General features: G+C 40.8%; 2 protein-coding genes across 3 annotated transcripts in view; one reads left to right on the forward strand and one right to left on the reverse strand.

The window, feature by feature from the left end:
- The window catches only part of LOC108698296 (astrotactin-2-like), a 1,031,088-nt gene that overhangs the window by 722,915 nt on the left and 290,736 nt on the right, over positions 1 to 17,437 (forward strand). The window lies entirely within an intron of this gene.
- LOC121396901 lies at positions 5,601 to 13,148 on the reverse strand. Its single transcript, XM_041572526.1, has 3 exons — positions 12,849 to 13,148; positions 6,055 to 12,671; positions 5,601 to 5,877 (listed from the first exon to the last, which is right to left on the reverse strand). Exon 2 carries the CDS (start codon positions 12,389 to 12,391, stop codon positions 6,767 to 6,769), a length of 5,625 nt encoding a protein of 1,874 aa, XP_041428460.1. The 5' UTR covers positions 12,392 to 12,671; positions 12,849 to 13,148; the 3' UTR covers positions 5,601 to 5,877; positions 6,055 to 6,766.

A 17,437-nucleotide genomic window follows, 5' to 3' on the forward strand; every position in this document is an offset into this window, starting at 1 on the left:
ATTAAGAGAATTTCAGGATGTTATTTTGGATATTTTAATTTCATGGCTTTAATAACCCCAGGATACTTTCTTTGATTTTAAAACAAAGGCAGAAATTACCCAGGTACAGTAACCAATAGTAAGCAGTCTGCAAATATCTAGTTTGTGGCAGTGTGCCCAATAAAAAAGCAGATGTAAGTGCAATAATTTACTAGTCTGACTTTATTCTATCTTTTTTTTTAATTTGCCTGAAATTGTATAACTTTTTATAATCTGCTTGCTTTTACATAACTATTTATCAAGCTATCATGCAATACTTCTTTTTTTTTTTTATTGAGTTTTAGTAAAGCAAAGAAAAATACAGAAAGGAAAATAACAGTTCCGCACAAGGTTGTACACTCAGATCAGTAAGGCATTATGTAAACATTCATGATTCAGCTGGTAATAGTGTTCTCTGATCGAATACACAAATAGTGTTCTAAGTTTTCATCAGTTTGCTTTTGTCTCAAATATAACTTAGAAGAATTGGTGAAAAATCAACATAAGAGCTAATGCTTGCAGAGGAATTGGTAACAAAATTACCTATAAACGGTATGTGGTATATTATTCACTAACAGACCTTTAATGTTGACATTATTTCGTATCGTAGATAACAAAGGTTCCAGTGTTAGGACAAAGAGAAGAGGCGAAAGTGGGCACCCTTGTCTCGTGCCATTGCGGAGTGCAATAGGGTCAGAGAGAGTATTATTAATTTGAAGTTTGGACGTTGGATTAAAATATAAGGACCTAATCCATGCTATCTTGTGTGGGCCAATTCCAATATATGTCAGACAGTGGAACATGAAATCCCATCTTACCCTGTCGAAAGTTTTCTCCATGTCGGTAGAGAGGAGACAAATTGGGACATTTTTCCGTCTTGCTATAGTTATAAGGTTAATAAGTTTGTTTATATTGTCTCTAGTTTCCCGACCAGGGAGAAAGCCTGCTTGATCTAAGTGTATAATTTGTGAAAATCCAGGTTTAATGCGAAGTGCCAAAATTTTTGCTAGAATTTTCATGTCATTGTTTATGAGAGAGATAGGTCTCTATAGCTAGTGGGTGAAGCAGGGTCCTTATCCTTTTTAAGTATTAAGCTGATGTGGGCCTCCAGTGAAGAAGGTGACCATTGGTGTTGATGTTGAATTGCATTGTAAGCTCTATGAAGGGCTGTGACCAAGTGAGGTTGCAATATCTTAAAGAAAAGACCGGAAAAACCGCCCAGACTGGGGCATTTTCCTGAAGGAGAATCCCTAATTGCCCTTTCTATCTCTGTAGGAGAAATATCTTGTTCTAAGTCTGTCAACCAGGCAATATTGCCCTTGCGCATACCTGAAGAGGATAAGTACTTATCATATTGTTGAGTTGAGGGCGCTTTAATATTTATGTCTTGTATCTGATATAAGGTTTCATAGAAGTCCGTCAACACTTTATGTATATCTTTAGGGGAGGTACCTATCTGACCCTGAGAGTCACGCATTTTAAAGATGTGGCTCTTCCGCTCCTTTACTTTTAACGCCCTGGCAAGTAGTTTACCACATTTATTCCCATGGTCATAATACATTTTTCGTAAAAGAAAGGTGGCTCTATCTGTTTCTTTTTGTATTAATTTTCTCAGTTCTAGTCTTGCTTCAGTTAGTTCAGAAAGAGTTTGGGAAGCCCTGGTAAGTTTATGATGGCTTTCTAATTTTTGTATTTGTAGTAGTAACTGTTTTTTCTGTTTTGTTCTTTCTTTCTTAAGTTTTGCACCCTGTTGGATCAATACGCCTCTTATAAAGCATTTATAGGCTTCCCATTCTAAAATAGGAGTGCTAGCTGTGTTAACATTGACCTTAAAGAATTTCTTAGTGGATGAAATTATGTTTTCGAAAATTTCAGGGATTTTTAGTAAACTATTTTTCCAAGAGTATTTTTTTGGGTAAGGGTCGGGTATCTCTAACCGCAATATTACTGGGGAATGATCCGTCCATGAAATATTTTCAATTGTGGCCTCTTTCATATTGTCTAAAAAATTGTGGGAAAGAAAGATGTAATCAATATTATAATACGTATTATGGCTGTGGGAGAAGTGGGTGAAGTCCTTGGTAGTGGGATTAGCTATTCTCCAAGTGTCGATGACCTGTGCGAGTTGTAACTGACTTTTGATTTGTTTAATCCGTTTGTAGGGGAGGGAAGCTTTGCCTGATGAGCAATCAATATGAGGATCTAAGGGGGTATTTAAATCCCCTCCCATTATCAACGTTCCTTCTGTAAAGTCTAGAAGTTGAGTGCAAATTCTTTCCATGGTCTTGTGTTGCTCATTGTTAGGGAGATAAATAGATGCAAATGTAAACTGCTGAGACTGTATTTTCCCTTTTACTAACGTGTATTTTCCTTGTGGGTCTAGTTTAGTGCTTTCCATTTGGAATTCTACGGCATTTGCTATTAGAATAGCTGTACCCCTGACCTTCGTAGATTGCGGAGTACTATGTGTTATATACGAGAAGTGTTTATCGTACCATTTAGGCACGTGTTCAGTCTTAAAATGCGTTTCTTGAATGAGGATCACATGTATTTTTTTTTTTGCCTTAGCCTCTTGTAATAAAGCTTTTCTTTTCCAAGGGGAGTTGAGCCCATTAGCGTTAACGGTATAAATGTTCAGTGTTTGCGAGTGTTTGGTTGACATGTCTGCAACCCGGTTCCTGCTATGTCTGTGTGACAGATAGGAGATAGGAAAGAAAGAAAATAGGGGAGGAGAGAACAAAAAGAGAAGGAAAAGGAAAGAAAGAACAATAAAGAACTTTCCGGTGAACCCCGAAGGGGTTGACAACCAAGGGTCCAGAGTGGGGGGTACAATCCCTGGCAAAGGATGGGGTTAAAACGTTATGCGAGTATTATAATGTGAAATTGTACCACTCTGGGGGGGTGGGAGATATGTATGAGGGTGATAGAGAAGATTTACCTCTCCGGTCACAGACCTGATATAGTACGATGTGCTGTGTTGATCTGGATTATCTTAAACCAAAAGTCTGTCTGTATGGGAGTGGTGGGAGTCAGGCGGACCAGCCTCAAATTCGTAACATACAGTAAGCGAAGAAAAGAGAAAAAGCATTAATAACATAATTAAGTGAACATGTAAAGAAAAAAACAATCGGGAGACAGGTATGGGGAATACTACTAATTTCCAGTTGTCGGTAATGGGAGCCTATGAAAAGTGACCCCTGATATAAGAAGAAAAAATAACTCCTATGAGAGTTGACTTGTTGCGTTAGCTGGGAGCCATATCCAGCGACTATCTAGGACACCTTGCGGTCAAAAGCTATAATCTCTTGAGCGAGGTGGCATATATACTATATTACAGTATAGGGGTAATGAAGATTAGTGTACCTCTGCATACATCAATAAATCATACGCGAAAATAGAGAATGCAGGGTAAGCAGCTAGGCAATAGGATGAACATGAGCATAACATCACATTCTATAACATGTTTAACCCTATACCACATGCAAAGTAAGATGGTTCCTGGACACTAGATGAGGAAGGTGCATATGAAAAATACTTCCTGAGCTGTTGGTCGCATTCCAGTTGGTCTTTAGTCTGTGCCAGGAATGCTTGGAGAGGGTAGTTGTATCCAGTTCAAAGATCTTACAGGAGAACAGCAGTGCATAAGTGTGAGCATTGTTAGAAGTCGCTGTCGCCATGCATAACAGGTATCCCAAGAGTAAATCAGGTAGTATTAAGTCTGTGTTTCAGCAACAAACAATAACTTGAAAAAAAAATAAAAAAAGAGCAAGGCAGAGTTGGTCCCACAACCTGTCATATGAGCAGTTTTCATGTAAGGTGTTTCTTAGAAGACGGTGGGTTTACTGGTCTTGTCAGAGAAAAAGTATTGAGACGCTTTCTCCATTGTCTTGGAGGGGTAGCGTCCAGCCTGGGGTTTTGGTTAGCAAGTGCTGCTTGATTGGAGGATAAAAGTTCATCTTCCTCCGTGCCAAGTACATAATTTCTCCAATCCTGTAGTTCAATCGGCCTAATGTCCAATTGCTGGCAGAATTGTAGTATGTCTGATGGGTATCGCAGTGCAAAGGTTTTGCCTCCCTTGTGCGCCATTAGAGCAAAAGGAAAACCCCACTTGTAGGAAATACTTTGTTCTCGAAGCACCAGGGTTAAAGGTTTTAATAGCCTGTGTTGCGTGATGGTGGAGGCAGAGAGATCCTGATACAGATTAATAGCATTATCCTCAAAATGGATGCCATTGATTGTGCGTGCTTTCTGCAGTATTTGCTCCTTAATTTCAAAGCGCACCAAACAGCATAAAATGCCCTGGGTATGTTACCCCTTTGTACGCCCACTCTGTGGATTCTTTCGATCTCTATGGTGGGGGTTCTGTTTCATTTAAAACTTCCAGAAATAGTTTTAAGGCCATGTCGCAAAGTTCTTCAATTGGCACGCTTTCAGGGACTCCCCTTATGCGTATGTTACAGCGCCTGCTTCTATTTTCGAGATCGTCAGTGTGGCGTCTCAAATCTAAAATGGCCTGGTCATGTTTCTGTAAAATTTTAGTGTTTAAATCCGTGGCTGTGTCATTGTGTGTGATTCTCCCCTCTAAATCCTCCAGTGTAACCCCGACCGCTGCTATTTCTGCGTGTATAGCGTGTTTAAGGTCAGTGCCCCAGTTTTGTAAGTCTGTCTTGTTGGGCATTTGCGACATAAGCTGCATTAAGCCATCTAAGTTGCCGCTTACCTCTGAGTCGCGGTCAGGGCTGGATTGTACACTCAAACGCCATATTGGAAACGTCTGGCGGGTCCGCTTTCTCCTGAGAGCGAGGGAAAAACTGCTGTATGCCACTCGAATTTGGCATTTCCTTGGACTTGGAGGTAGTAGTAGTCAAGACGGGCTTGTTATGTTTGCTATCATCACGTCTGTTCTCCAGAATCAGCTAACTTTTGGCAGTGTGACCAGAGCTCAGTATAAGTGCGTCTCACCTCAATGCCATGCGGCCACCCCCCCCCCCCATGCAATACTTCTTTAGTACTATAAATGTCTTTTTCGGTTACAATGTGCTTATAGAACCTATAGAAAGGTCTGAACTTGGATTGCAGGATGTGTGTGCATATATATATTGTGGTAGAGTGACAAGGAAAAGGAGGAAATGGGTCACTCTAGCCTTTAGTTTATCCCCAAGGAGTGAAAGAAGCTCCAGGAAGGGAGTTATGAAACAGAGAACCAGTGCTTTGTTTAAAGACTCCATTCCCCATATCCAGTCCAGACACTGGAGTTCACCTCCCACAGGAAAGCTGTCCTGTGGAAAGGCTATTTAAAGTTAATTGGAATGGTGAAATCTCACTCTCAGCAGGACACAGCACGTAGGAGACCTGGCTGTGTTAGGAACTCCCAGAGGAGCTGGGAGTGCCACCTGATACTGCACGAAGCAGAGGGAGCCTGTGACCCTGACAAAGTTGTGCCAGAAGGCTGAACACTACCAGGAAGGAGTTCTGTGAGTGCTGGTGTGAGCCACAACATTGCTTTGTTTGCTGGTAGTCCACAAGGGGCCCAGCCTAGTCAGGGACTGCTCCAAAGTTTGAAGGTAGTGCTCAGTGGGCTAGGTTTTATTTTATGATTTTGTTTGTATGATAGAATGGTCACCCCTGTGTCTGTGGATAATGGACTCTTTAAGTTTGTTTAAAAAGGGAAAATAAACTGCTGTTTTCCTTGAACAAGCTGTGTGTGCTGTATTGCATCAGCTATGCGTGATGTTGTCTACTGTTCTGTCCTGCTCACTGTCTGAAGTAAGATTGACAGGCAGATAACCCTTCTTCAAAGCACCACACTGTGTAAGTTGTTAACTTGTTTAATGGGTATTTAAAGATGAAAGGGTAAAACTGAAATACATACAAATAAAGACGTATAAGAGGCTGGACTGGTAAAACAATATACATACAGTACACATGCATATACATTATACAGATGTAATAAATCTGTTACCAAACAGAAACAAACCTCTCTATCTAAGATGCAAAAGCTGAGTATATTAAGCAAATAGAACTGTATACACTCACCAACAATGCTGCATAGGGCCTGTTTAGCATGGAGAAAGCTGAGAGCACATGAGATGAACTGCACAGGCTGGAAACACCTACTTCCTGTGACCTGGAGTTACGACATCAGAGGTCAATAACTAACTTTATTAAACAAATAACTAACACCAGGAAATATCTACAAGTGTCCAGTAGATGGAGCTGAAGGACTGCTCATACCTGTAATCAAATGAAAAGACATATATCTGTCCTAACAGTACACTCCCCGCCTGGTGTCTGTAAGATCACCACAATTATTCTAGTCCAATCAGGGAGCAGGGTCTTCAGCCTGAAGAAGAAGGATGAGCTCTGTCACTGGTCTGAAGAATAATGTAGAACTCCCATCTCTGGCAATCTTTATTTCCACTTTGCGAACTTTGCCATCTTTATCAGGGAAAGTCTTTGTTACACGACCCATAGGCCATTCATTCCTCTTGGTATGTTGATCTTTTAGAAGGACAAGATCTCCTGCGTTGATGTTAGGTCTATCTGATTGCCATTTCCTTCTTACCTGCAGGGTAGATAGATACTGTTTGCGCCACCGGTCCCAGAAGACCTTGGCTAGGCTTTGAACCTGTCTCCATTGTCTTTTATAGAGATCTTTACCATCAAAGTTCCCAGAAGGTACAGGATGAGATGCAAACTTCTGAGTCAACAGTGTAGCTGGAGTGAGTATTTGTGGGTCCTCAGGATCTCATGAGACTGGGGTCAGAGGCCTTGAATTCACTATTGCAGTCACTTCTGCCATTAGAGTAATGAGAACCTCATGAGAGAGTTTTGAAGGTAACTGTAGAAGCATGGAGTCTAATATTCTTCTTGCAACTCCTATCATTCTTTCCCACACACCTCCCATGTGGGAGGCATGAGGAGGATTAAAGATCCAACACACCTCTTGTTTGGAAAGGAAACTTTCTATCTCTTCATAGTTAAGGTTGGAAGAGATTCCAAGTTCACGGCATGCTCCAACGAAGTTGGTACCACGATCAGATCTGATAGTTTTGACTTGACCACGTATAGCAAAAAACCTTCTGAAAGAATTTATAAAGCTTGAAGTGTCCATGGATTCTATCACTTCAATATGAATGGCTCTGATATTTAGACAAGTAAAAAGAACTGCCCATCTTTTGCTGTCGGCAGAGCCTCCTCGTGTACGTCTTGAGCAGACTGTCCATGGCCCAAATACATCAAGGCCAATGTGAGTGAATGGTGGATCTGTTCTCAGTCTATCAGGTGGCAAATCTGCCATTTTTTGTGTTTCACAAGTATTTCTGAGCTTCTTGCATATGACACATTTAAAGATGAGACTACTCACACATCTCTTTCCTCCTGTTATCCAGTATCCTGCTGAGCGGACGGCTCCTTCTGTAATGTGGCGCCCTTGGTGTTGCGACTGGATGTGATAGTGACGAACAATGAGGGTAGCAATGTAGTGATGACCAGGCACAATAATTGGATTCTTTTCTTCTGGTCCTAGGTCTGCATTTCTCAAGCGACCACCTACTCTCAGTAGTCCATTTTCATCTATGAAAGGGTCCAATGCTCTGAGAGGACTATCATTTGGCATGCCTTCCTTTTCTAAAATGCTCTGTATTTCTTTTGCAAAAGTCTCTTTTTGAACATTTTGTATGATGACTGTTCTAGCTTTCTTAAAGTCATGCACCAAGTTTAGTTCTTTGCAAAGGTGCCAGCCCTTACAATGATCAAGTTGGCTGTCTCTTTTTTGTTTGAACAGATGCGCTACATGAATGAGGCGTGCTAATGCTCTCGTCAAAGTATTCCAGCTAGAGAACCTGCAAAAACGTTCAGACCCTAGTTCTTTACCTTTGGATGTTGTACTCAAGGTTGTAACTTGTGGACGAATCTCTGTATCTTGAGCCGGATCCACTAATGTAAAGGTTTCAGTCTCTAGTTTCAAGTGGTGAGAATGACTCAAGAAGGGTGGACCTGTGAACCACATAGTATCTTTCAGGTGTGCTGCTGATACAGATCTTGTGGCCAGATCAGCTGGATTGCTCTCTGTTGACACATAGTGCCATTGTTCAGGGAGAGAGGATCTTCTTATTCGCTGAACTCTGTTGCTAACAAAGACATAAAATCTTCTTTTCTCATTGCAAATGTAGCCTAAAACTATTCTGCTGTCTGTGAAGTAGCTGACAGAGTCTATATTGGTGTCAATTTCTTTTGTTATGAATGCAGCTATATCCACTGCGAGGACTGCTGCACAGAGTTCGAGTCGTGGGACTGTAAGTTCTGGACATGGGGCTAACTTAGCTTTTCCTAGCACAAAACCTATGTGGACCTGACTTTCAGAATCTATCACCTTTAAGTAGGCCACTGCTGCAATTGCTTGCGTGGAAGCATCTGAAAACACACAAAGTTCTTTGTATTTAGCATTAGAACAAGAAACAGATACATAGGGTCTAGTTACCTGTATGTGCTTCAACTGGTGAAGGGACTCTTTCCAATCTTCCCATGACAGTCTCTTACCTTCAGGCAAGGGTGCATCCCAATCTTGAGTCTCAGAGGTGAGATCACGAAGAAGAACTTTCCCTTGAATGGTTACTGGTGCAGCTATCCCCAAAGGGTCATACAAACTGTTTATTGTAGAGAGGACTCCTCTTCGTGTGAAGGGTCTTTTCTCTGATGACACTTGGAAGGTCAGGGAATCGCTTTTAAGATCCCAGCAGATGCCTAAGCTTCTTTGCATGGGTAAATCATCATCATTGAAATTGAGATCTTTTAAGTCTGTTGCATGATCTTCAGAAGGAAAGGCAGTCATTACATCACTGCTATTGGATGCTATCTTATGTAAGCGGAGATTTGAACATGCTAGCATTTTTCTTGTCCTGTTCAAGAGGTCAATGGCTTCAGCTGCAGTGGGTACTGACTTCAGACCATCATCCACATAAAAGTCTCTTTTCACAAATCTTTTAGCGTCTGCGCCAAACTCCTTTTCTTCCTGACAAGCTGCTTGTCTAAGACCATATATGGCCACTGCAGGAGAAGGGCTGTTACCAAAGATATGTACTTTCATTCTCCATTCTATGATGTCTTGTGTAGGGTCATTGTCTTTGTGCCAGAAGAACCTTAAGTAGTTTCTGTCTTCAGGTCTAACTAGAAAACAATGGAACATCTGTTGGATATCAGCCATGAATGCAATGGTGTCCTTGCGAAAGCGTAACAACACACCAAGGAGGTTATTATTTAGGTCTGGGCCTTTCAACAGAATGTCATTCAGGGATACCCCACAACACTGTGCACTTGAATCAAAGACAACTCTAATCTGTTGGGGTTTCTTGGGGTGGTAGACTCCAAAGAGAGGCAGATACCAACACTCTTCCCTTGGATTGAGAGGTGGCGCTATCTCTGCGTGGCCATTTTGGATTACCTTTCCCATAAATGCAAAGAAATGCTGTCTCATCTCAGGTTTTACTTTAAGAGACCTCTGTAGGGACCTGAAACCTTGCAAGACTTGTTCTTTGTTATTTGGTAGCTGCTTTCTTTGTGGTTTGAAGGGTAGAGGAGCTACCCAGCTACTGTCTTCTGCTCTGTAGAAACCCTCCTTCATTGTTTTCATAAAGGCAAGATCTTCCAGAGAAGGAGCAACCGTCTCATCTTCTGTAGTTCTCTGAAAGATACTGTGGCTTACATAATCCTCAAACTCTTTGCAAGAGGATTTGTACGTAGACACTGAGGATTGCATAGTTACCCATACATTCATGTCAAAGTTTTCCCTCACATTGTAGAAGTATGGACAAGGTGGAAAGAGGGATCTGCAGCTCTCTTCTGAAGTTCTGGTGTAAAGACAGTGTACTAAGTCTGGTCTATGGACTCCTTTCAGGCATACATTGCCCACTATGACCCATCCTGTGTCTAATCTGTGTGCATAGGGAGCGTTATGTGGTCCGTTGATCTGTTGCCTCACTTTATGGACCCTAATTATGTCTCTTCCTAATAGCATAAGGATAGATGCTGATGGATCAAGCTTCGGTATCTCACTAGCAAGTGACTTTAGATGTTTGTGATGAAGAGCCACCTCTGGGGTTGGGATCTCCGTCCTGTCGTTTGGTATCTCATTACATTCAATGAGTGTGGGTAATGGGATTGTGGCTTTGCCATCAAGAGACTGTAGTTCAAACCCTTGCGCTCTTCTTCCTGAAGTGTTAATCACCCCTGCACAGGTTCTGAGAGAATATGGAAACTGGTGGCCTTTTGAACCGAAGATTTCAAAGAACTCTGACCTGACCAGGGACCTATTACTTTGGTCATCTAGAATAGCATAAAGTTTGATTGCCCTGTCTTTTTGTCCGGTAGGATAGACACTGACTAAGCAGATTTTAGAGCATGATCTGTCTCGAAGATCTCCTCCACACACTTCAGTACATGTTGCAGTTACTGTAGCCTCTGCACTGTTGTCCTTTCCCTCCCCGCCATGATCACTCCTTTCTAGAGGCCTGACTGACCATGGTGCAGGACCAGGATGAAGAGCGGACACATGTCTGTCACTGTTGCACTCTGTGCAGCTAACTGATTTGTCACAGTCTTTCGCAAGGTGTGCATTTGAGGCACAGCAACGGTAACAAATATTGTTTTGTTTTAAGAAAGTCTTTCTCTCATCAAGGGACTTACCTCTGAAGCCTCGGCATTTGTACAGAGGATGAGGTTTGTGATGAATCGGACATCCTTTAGTTAAGTCCATGGTCTTGGCATCAGTAAAAGCTGAAGAGTTTCCTGTAGCTTGAGATACTTCAGTCTTGTGCACCCTGATGGAACTTCTCTGAGGGGTGTTCTTGTAGCGGTATTTCTCTGGCTTGTTGTCACCAAAGGTCTGGAACGTCTGAGCAAACCCTGGGTCATTGTACATCTTTGCATGTTGAGAGATAAATTGCACGAAATAAGAGAATGGTGGGAATAGTACATTATGTATTTCCTTGTACTTGGTCCCATGTGATGCCCATTTCCTTTTTAGAGAATCTGGCAGCTTTTTTACAAGGTCTTCTATTCCTCTAGCGGAATCAAGATTATTTAGTCCTAGAAAGCAACCTTCATTTTTTGCTGCCAACAGTTCTATTACCAGATCACTGAATTCTCTAAGTTTCTTGCTGCACTCTCTTTCAAAGATATTCCCAAAGTTGTCAATCCTGTCCCACAGGGATTTTTCTATCTTCTCTGGAGCTCCATAATCTTCGTTCAACCTTTGCCATGACATCTGTAGTCCTTTACAAGAATCATTGACATATACTGCCCGAATGCCTTTCACTTGTCTGCTGGACTCTGGACCTAGCCACTTCACTAGGAGATCTGTTTCTTCTTTGTATGAAAGGTGTAGATCCTCTATAGCATTTTTGAATGACGCCTTCCAAGCCCTGTAGTTTTCTGGCTTCTCATCAAACTGAACAAGGCCTGATGTTATCATTTCTCTGCGTGCCATAAATCTCACTAAGTCTGACATCTGCCGATTGCCAGAAAGTTGGTCTGAATCAGGCTTAATAGGAAGCGCTGGCTTCACATCTGGTGTGTACTGGTATGCTCCCTCTGGAGAATGACTGCCTCTATCAGGAACCACTGGTTGTGTAACAGGAGGATAGCTGTATTTATTAGTAACAGGTAAAGTCCTCTGAATGTCATTATAGTATCTGGCTGCAGGAGTTTTCACATCAACAGGATACAATTGTTTGAAATCCTTTTGTTCTTGTAACAGAGCACCATCTGGTGGTGGGGTAGAGGTAACTACGGGCACATTGTAGTCACATTGCAAAGGAATGTTCTGGAGAGGTTTACTATGATTTTGCTCAAATGATGGGATAACATCACTGTCTCTGTATTCACTAAGCTTTTCTAGGCTTGGCATTGATGGACTGTACTCCTGTGAATGTTTCAGCACATATTCTTTAGTACGTTGCATAGCAGTTTCTGGTTTTACATCAGGCTGCATAGTGAATTTCTGACTTGCTTGTTCTGTAGTGTCGAGAACTGCATCTAATGCATCTGCCTTGGCATTCGCAATTGCCACCGTCTTACGTAAATTAAGAATCTCTATTGAAGCTTCTAAGCGTGCCATTTGAAGCTTTGCCTCCACTTCTAACCTTGCCTTCTCTGCCTCTTTCTCAGCTGCCAGACGAGCCTTGTCTGCCTCCATCATAGCCTCTAAGCGTGTCTTCTCTAATTTTAGCTCAGTTTTCTTCCCAGTAAATGTGAGTTGAGCTAGTGCAGCGGCAGCTTCTGCACGGAAAAGCGCAGCGTCAGACACCTGGGAGCGGTTTGAGAGTCTGGATGAATGTGACACCCTAGATCTGGTCTTGATTGATCGTTCGGACATTTTGCCGTCTAATCTTGATAAGAGTTAGCACGTGGTACTGTGTTAACTGAAGCTGTACTGTATCTCTGTGGTATTTGCTAATCCACTCTGCGTGTGGGCCTCTTGATACCAGCTGTTGTTTTACTGTGCTGTATTGCATCAGCTATGCGTGATGTTGTCTACTGTTCTGTCCTGCTCACTGTCTGAAGTAAGATTGACAGGCAGATAACCCTTCTTCAAAGCACCACACTGTGTAAGTTGTTAACTTGTTTAATGGGTATTTAAAGATGAAAGGGTAAAACTGAAATACATACAAATAAAGAGGTATAAGAGGCTGGACTGGTAAAACAATATACATACAGTACACATGCATATACATTATACAGATGTAATAAATCTGTTACCAAACAGAAACAAACCTCTCTATCTAAGATGCAAAAGCTGAGTATATTAAGCAAATAGAACTGTATACACTCACCAACAATGCTGCATAGGGCCTGTTTAGCATGGAGAAAGCTGAGAGCACATGAGATGAACTGCACAGGCTGGAAACACCTACTTCCTGTGACCTGGAGTTACGACATCAGAGGTCAATAACTAACTTTATTAAACAAATAACTAACACCAGGAAATATCTACAAGTGTCCAGTAGATGGAGCTGAAGGACTGCTCATACCTGTAATCAAATGAAAAGACATATATCTGTCCTAACAGTACACTGTGTGTCCATGTCTTTATGCTCCTTTGTCCTATGCTGCCTGCCTACCATTGCTAAATTCCCCCCAAAAGTTACACGTGCAAGCTGCCAGTTTGCCACAATATATATATATATATATATATATATATATATATATATATATATAGTGAATAAAGTACTCCCTCTTGTAAAACATAAGGATATTATAAGTTACTGAGGAGTTTCATGACCATATAAAAACACGAGGCCGAAGGGGGTACTTTATTTATTATAATACACAAATTTCAGTGAGTCATGTGACAGAAATGACATCACATATTACAAAACCCATTGGTTCTGGATTTATTCTTTCTTATCTATATCAATTTTTAAATTACCTTAAAAGCTCAATGTCTATGAATTTTGCTATTACATGAACAAATCCTGAATCTGAAAAAATTTCAGAAATTGTTCTATTCAGAATAATGCCTGATATGGAATGTTTGTAATTTTGATACTTCAAAAAGCATCAAATTAGACAGGGCCAAATAGGTATGTAAGACAGAAGTCAGTTCTTCAATAGGCATTCAAGAATAATTTGCAGGGAATCATACTTATTGTAAAGCAAAGTAAATTATAGAATTTCCATGAAGGCTTTTAGGGATAAAATTGTGCATTAAAGCATTAGTCTTGTTTTCTAGATCTGTTATTTATCTTTTAAAGTTGTTCCAAACCAGACGAATGGTCTGCTAACAGCAAAGCTTATCTATAAAAAAGGCTTTAGCCATCTTGGTTTATTTATCAAGCTTGTGTATCCTGCAACAAAAAGTGCCTTATAAATTTAATAAGAGGTGAAAAACTGGCATAGTAGTGCTAGTTTTACCAGATTAAGTGGCCAACTGTACACTAGAACTCATAGGTTACTTTATTGAGAACTGAAGGGTTAATATAGGAAATAGTTTAATTTATTATAGGATTCATAAACATGTTTAGATTTTCTTTGATGGATTATGCTTACCTCCCCAGCCTCCTCCCTCTGAAACTAAAGAAGTGCTAAATATTTTCTTTCTGCAGCTGGTGCTCTGAAAGTGTGGAAAGGTCTAGTAATATTACAATAAGTGCTTACATGTTTGCATCCTGTCATGGGTCCAGATGGGATATGTTGTAGATTATTTATCTTTGAGCATTCAAGGCGAGAGAGTGTTCAGCTTGGCAAAAGCGAGGGTGGCTGCTGGAGGACAATTGTCAGTTAAATAATAGCAGACTATTGGGGATTATGCACCTGTGTCCTCAGAGGTCAACATTTAATAGAACTGCAAGATTTATTAATCCCCCTCCATTTCAGAGAAACAGAGTTTTATTATATTAAGTTTTGTCACAGCCGGTCAGACCCTTGTGATATGTACTATAAAATCTTAGACCTCAGTTAACGTTTGAGCTTTATATATTCTACCTTGCCTTGAATGTTGTCTAAACGATATACTACACAATTTAAAATATATATGTACTGTATAATACCTGCCCAACCTATCTGCAAATTAGGTGCAAATTCAGTGCTTTCAGTACGAGCGCCTACTATAATTGCTTTATTTGATTGTCTGCTCTTTTACAATTTTGCATATGCATATGCAGTTATCAATTTGTATCAAAGCTGCTAAGTCTAATAGAATAAGCATCATCTTTTTTTCTGTAGGGGGACAATTACAATTAATGATCCTTCACCCTTGGAATTAATAAGCTGTACCCAAAAATCCATACAATAGAGACAAAGTGTCCTAAGACCCTAGTAAACCAAGTAACATGAATAAAAGTAATTGGATTACTACTATTTAGAGTTTAGTGCATTTATGTTAGCAATTATAACCTTGCATTTTCAACACTGAACCTCATTTGCCAGTTTGCTGTCAGTTCAATTTCTCTGAAATGTGGCAACATTCTGCATGGAACTTACAAGGGGTTATTTACAACCCCTGGGGACATTAATGTCAAAGCATGCCTCTTAGGGGCATGTGTACTAACATTGGAGATATGCAGGGCCAGATTTACATAGTGGGCGCCCCTAGGCCCACTGCCGTTCATCGCCCCTGTCACTGCTTGTAGCTGAATGATTTCAGTTGCAGCCTGAGGCAGCCAGCCAAATTCACATGCTCCTGGCTGTCCTGGCTGTGCTGTTTCACTAAGTTGCATACCAGTCCACGGCTCACGCAATGCGCTCAGGAGGCAGCTCCCTCTAGTTTTAATCAGGGTGGTGCCACGCCCGCGCCGAGTGATGCGCGCACATGCGCAGTCGCGTGATGACATCACCGCGCCACCGCTCTCTACTCTCTCTCTGTTGGAATGAAGACAGAGTAGAGCACAGGCGCACAGTGGGAGCTGGGGTGGCTTAGCTACACGGTGACGGCGGCCTTGTCAGTAACATTCTTCACAATACACAAGCTGCTGCCGGCTGCAGCGGGTCAATGTGGGGGGCGGTTGCTCTGCTTTTGGAAGGAATTGGGATGGACTGTTTTACTACAAGATATAGAGAAGATGCTAGGAGCGCCTGCTTGCTGCCCCTAACATCTTGCTGCCCTAGGCTCCCCAAATCCAGGCCTGGAGATATGTCTATATATATCACCGCTCACCCACCACCTTAGTATTGAGCATGGCCTAATGCAGACCACACTTGATTCTAGGCTCAGATTGCAGGTCTCTGATGATACCACACACAGTGGGTAAAAAATACAACAAAAAAAGGCAAATTGCAACCTTTTTTTCACAATTGCATGGGGCATTGTGAATCCCCTCTATAGGTTTGTATATATTGGTATCATCAGCAAACATAGAGACAGTACTTACAATGCCCACCTCAAGGACATTGCCCACCTCAAGGTCATTAATTAAAAAACATAATAATAAAAGCAAAGGACCAAGGACAGACCCCTGCAGTATTCTACTTACAACAGTGGTCCAATTATAAAATGTTGCATTTACCACTAATTGTAATCTACCCTTCAGCCAGTGCTCTATTCAAGTACAAATATTATGTTCCAGGCCAATTCCCTTTATTTAATTTTATATAAAGCACAACAATGGGCAGCCCATAGTCAGGTAGTAAGTGCAACCTTTAAAGGGTTTGTTCACCTTCTAAACACTTTTCTCAGTTCTCAGATTACTCACCAGAAGTAAAGACTTTTTTCAAATACTTAAAATTTTTTTTTTTTTTTTACAGTTTTTCCAAAATTGAAGTCTAAAATTTAGTATTCCTGTCCCTGGTATTTCAGTCTGACAGCTCAGTTATCCAGGTGCAGATTCTCAATTGTTAGATTTTGCTACATTTCATTGATACATTTCTATGCTGCATCTGTGGAATATTAGCAACTATTGTATCAATTATAAAAGCTGCCTTTAATGAAATTCAGGATTTCTGCTCAGCAGAGACAAAAATAACAAATGCATCAATTTAATGTATCCGTTTGAAACAGTTGCAGAGTCGGCGACCCCACCCCCTCCTAGAGCTGCTATAGAAAGATATAAGAAACTGAAACAATGACCTTTACACTTCAATTTTAGAAAAATGGTCACAAATAGAAAGTAATTGGAAAAAGTCTTGATTTCTGGTGAATTATCTGAAATCAACTGAACTGAAAAAAGTTTTTGAAGATGAACAATCCCTTGAAAATACAATTTCAGTAAAACAACTAGGGTTAATTGGGCAGTGGCACAGTGGGTAGCACTTCTGTCTTGCAGAGCTGGGGGTCCTGAGTTTGATTCTAGCGCAAGCACTGCAAGGAGTATGTATTTTTTCTTCATGATTTTGCTCTGGGCATTCCTATTAACATAGTACATTCTGTAAGAATGTGATAGGGAACTTAGAGTGAAAGCTCCACAAGGGACTCATGTGAATGATGAATAATCTCTGTAAAAGGGCTGCTGAAATGTGTGGCTCAATATAAATTAGATAAATAAAAAGTCTAAAAGCTGACTAAATGTTTTTCTTTGACATACATGCCCCTTTGCTTCATTTCTGTAATATGCTTAGCACCTTATCACAGGATGCACATTTCACTGTACAAAGCTTATAGAATTTCTGTCTGGAAATAATAATGGATTACTCTAAACAAATTACATTTTTTGGAAATAAACTTCATGGAGAAACTTTGGAAAAGGAAATTCAGAGAATGGACCTGAATTCCACCAAGAGAAATGTCTTGTACTAAATGAGGGTGCTCATTAACCAACTTCAGCTTGTCTGTATAGCAATGCAAAGTTAAACTGGGCCCCAAAACCCATTGTTTTGCCTTGTTTGGACAGGTTTTTAGCAAGAACCACATTATGTTTTAGCTCATTGGCATTTCACTATTTTATGCCTGTTCATTTAACATTATTTTTTTGTGGAATTTAAGAATTTC

Source organism: Xenopus laevis, chromosome 8L (genome assembly GCF_017654675.1).
Source record: "Xenopus laevis strain J_2021 chromosome 8L, Xenopus_laevis_v10.1, whole genome shotgun sequence".
Classification (NCBI taxonomy): Eukaryota; Metazoa; Chordata; class Amphibia; order Anura; family Pipidae; genus Xenopus; species Xenopus laevis.

Excerpts from the sequence above, each read along its gene's own strand:
- LOC121396901 (XM_041572526.1), bottom strand. The coding sequence starts at position 12,391 with ATGTCCGAACGATCAATCAAGACCAGATCTAGGGTGTCACATTCATCC.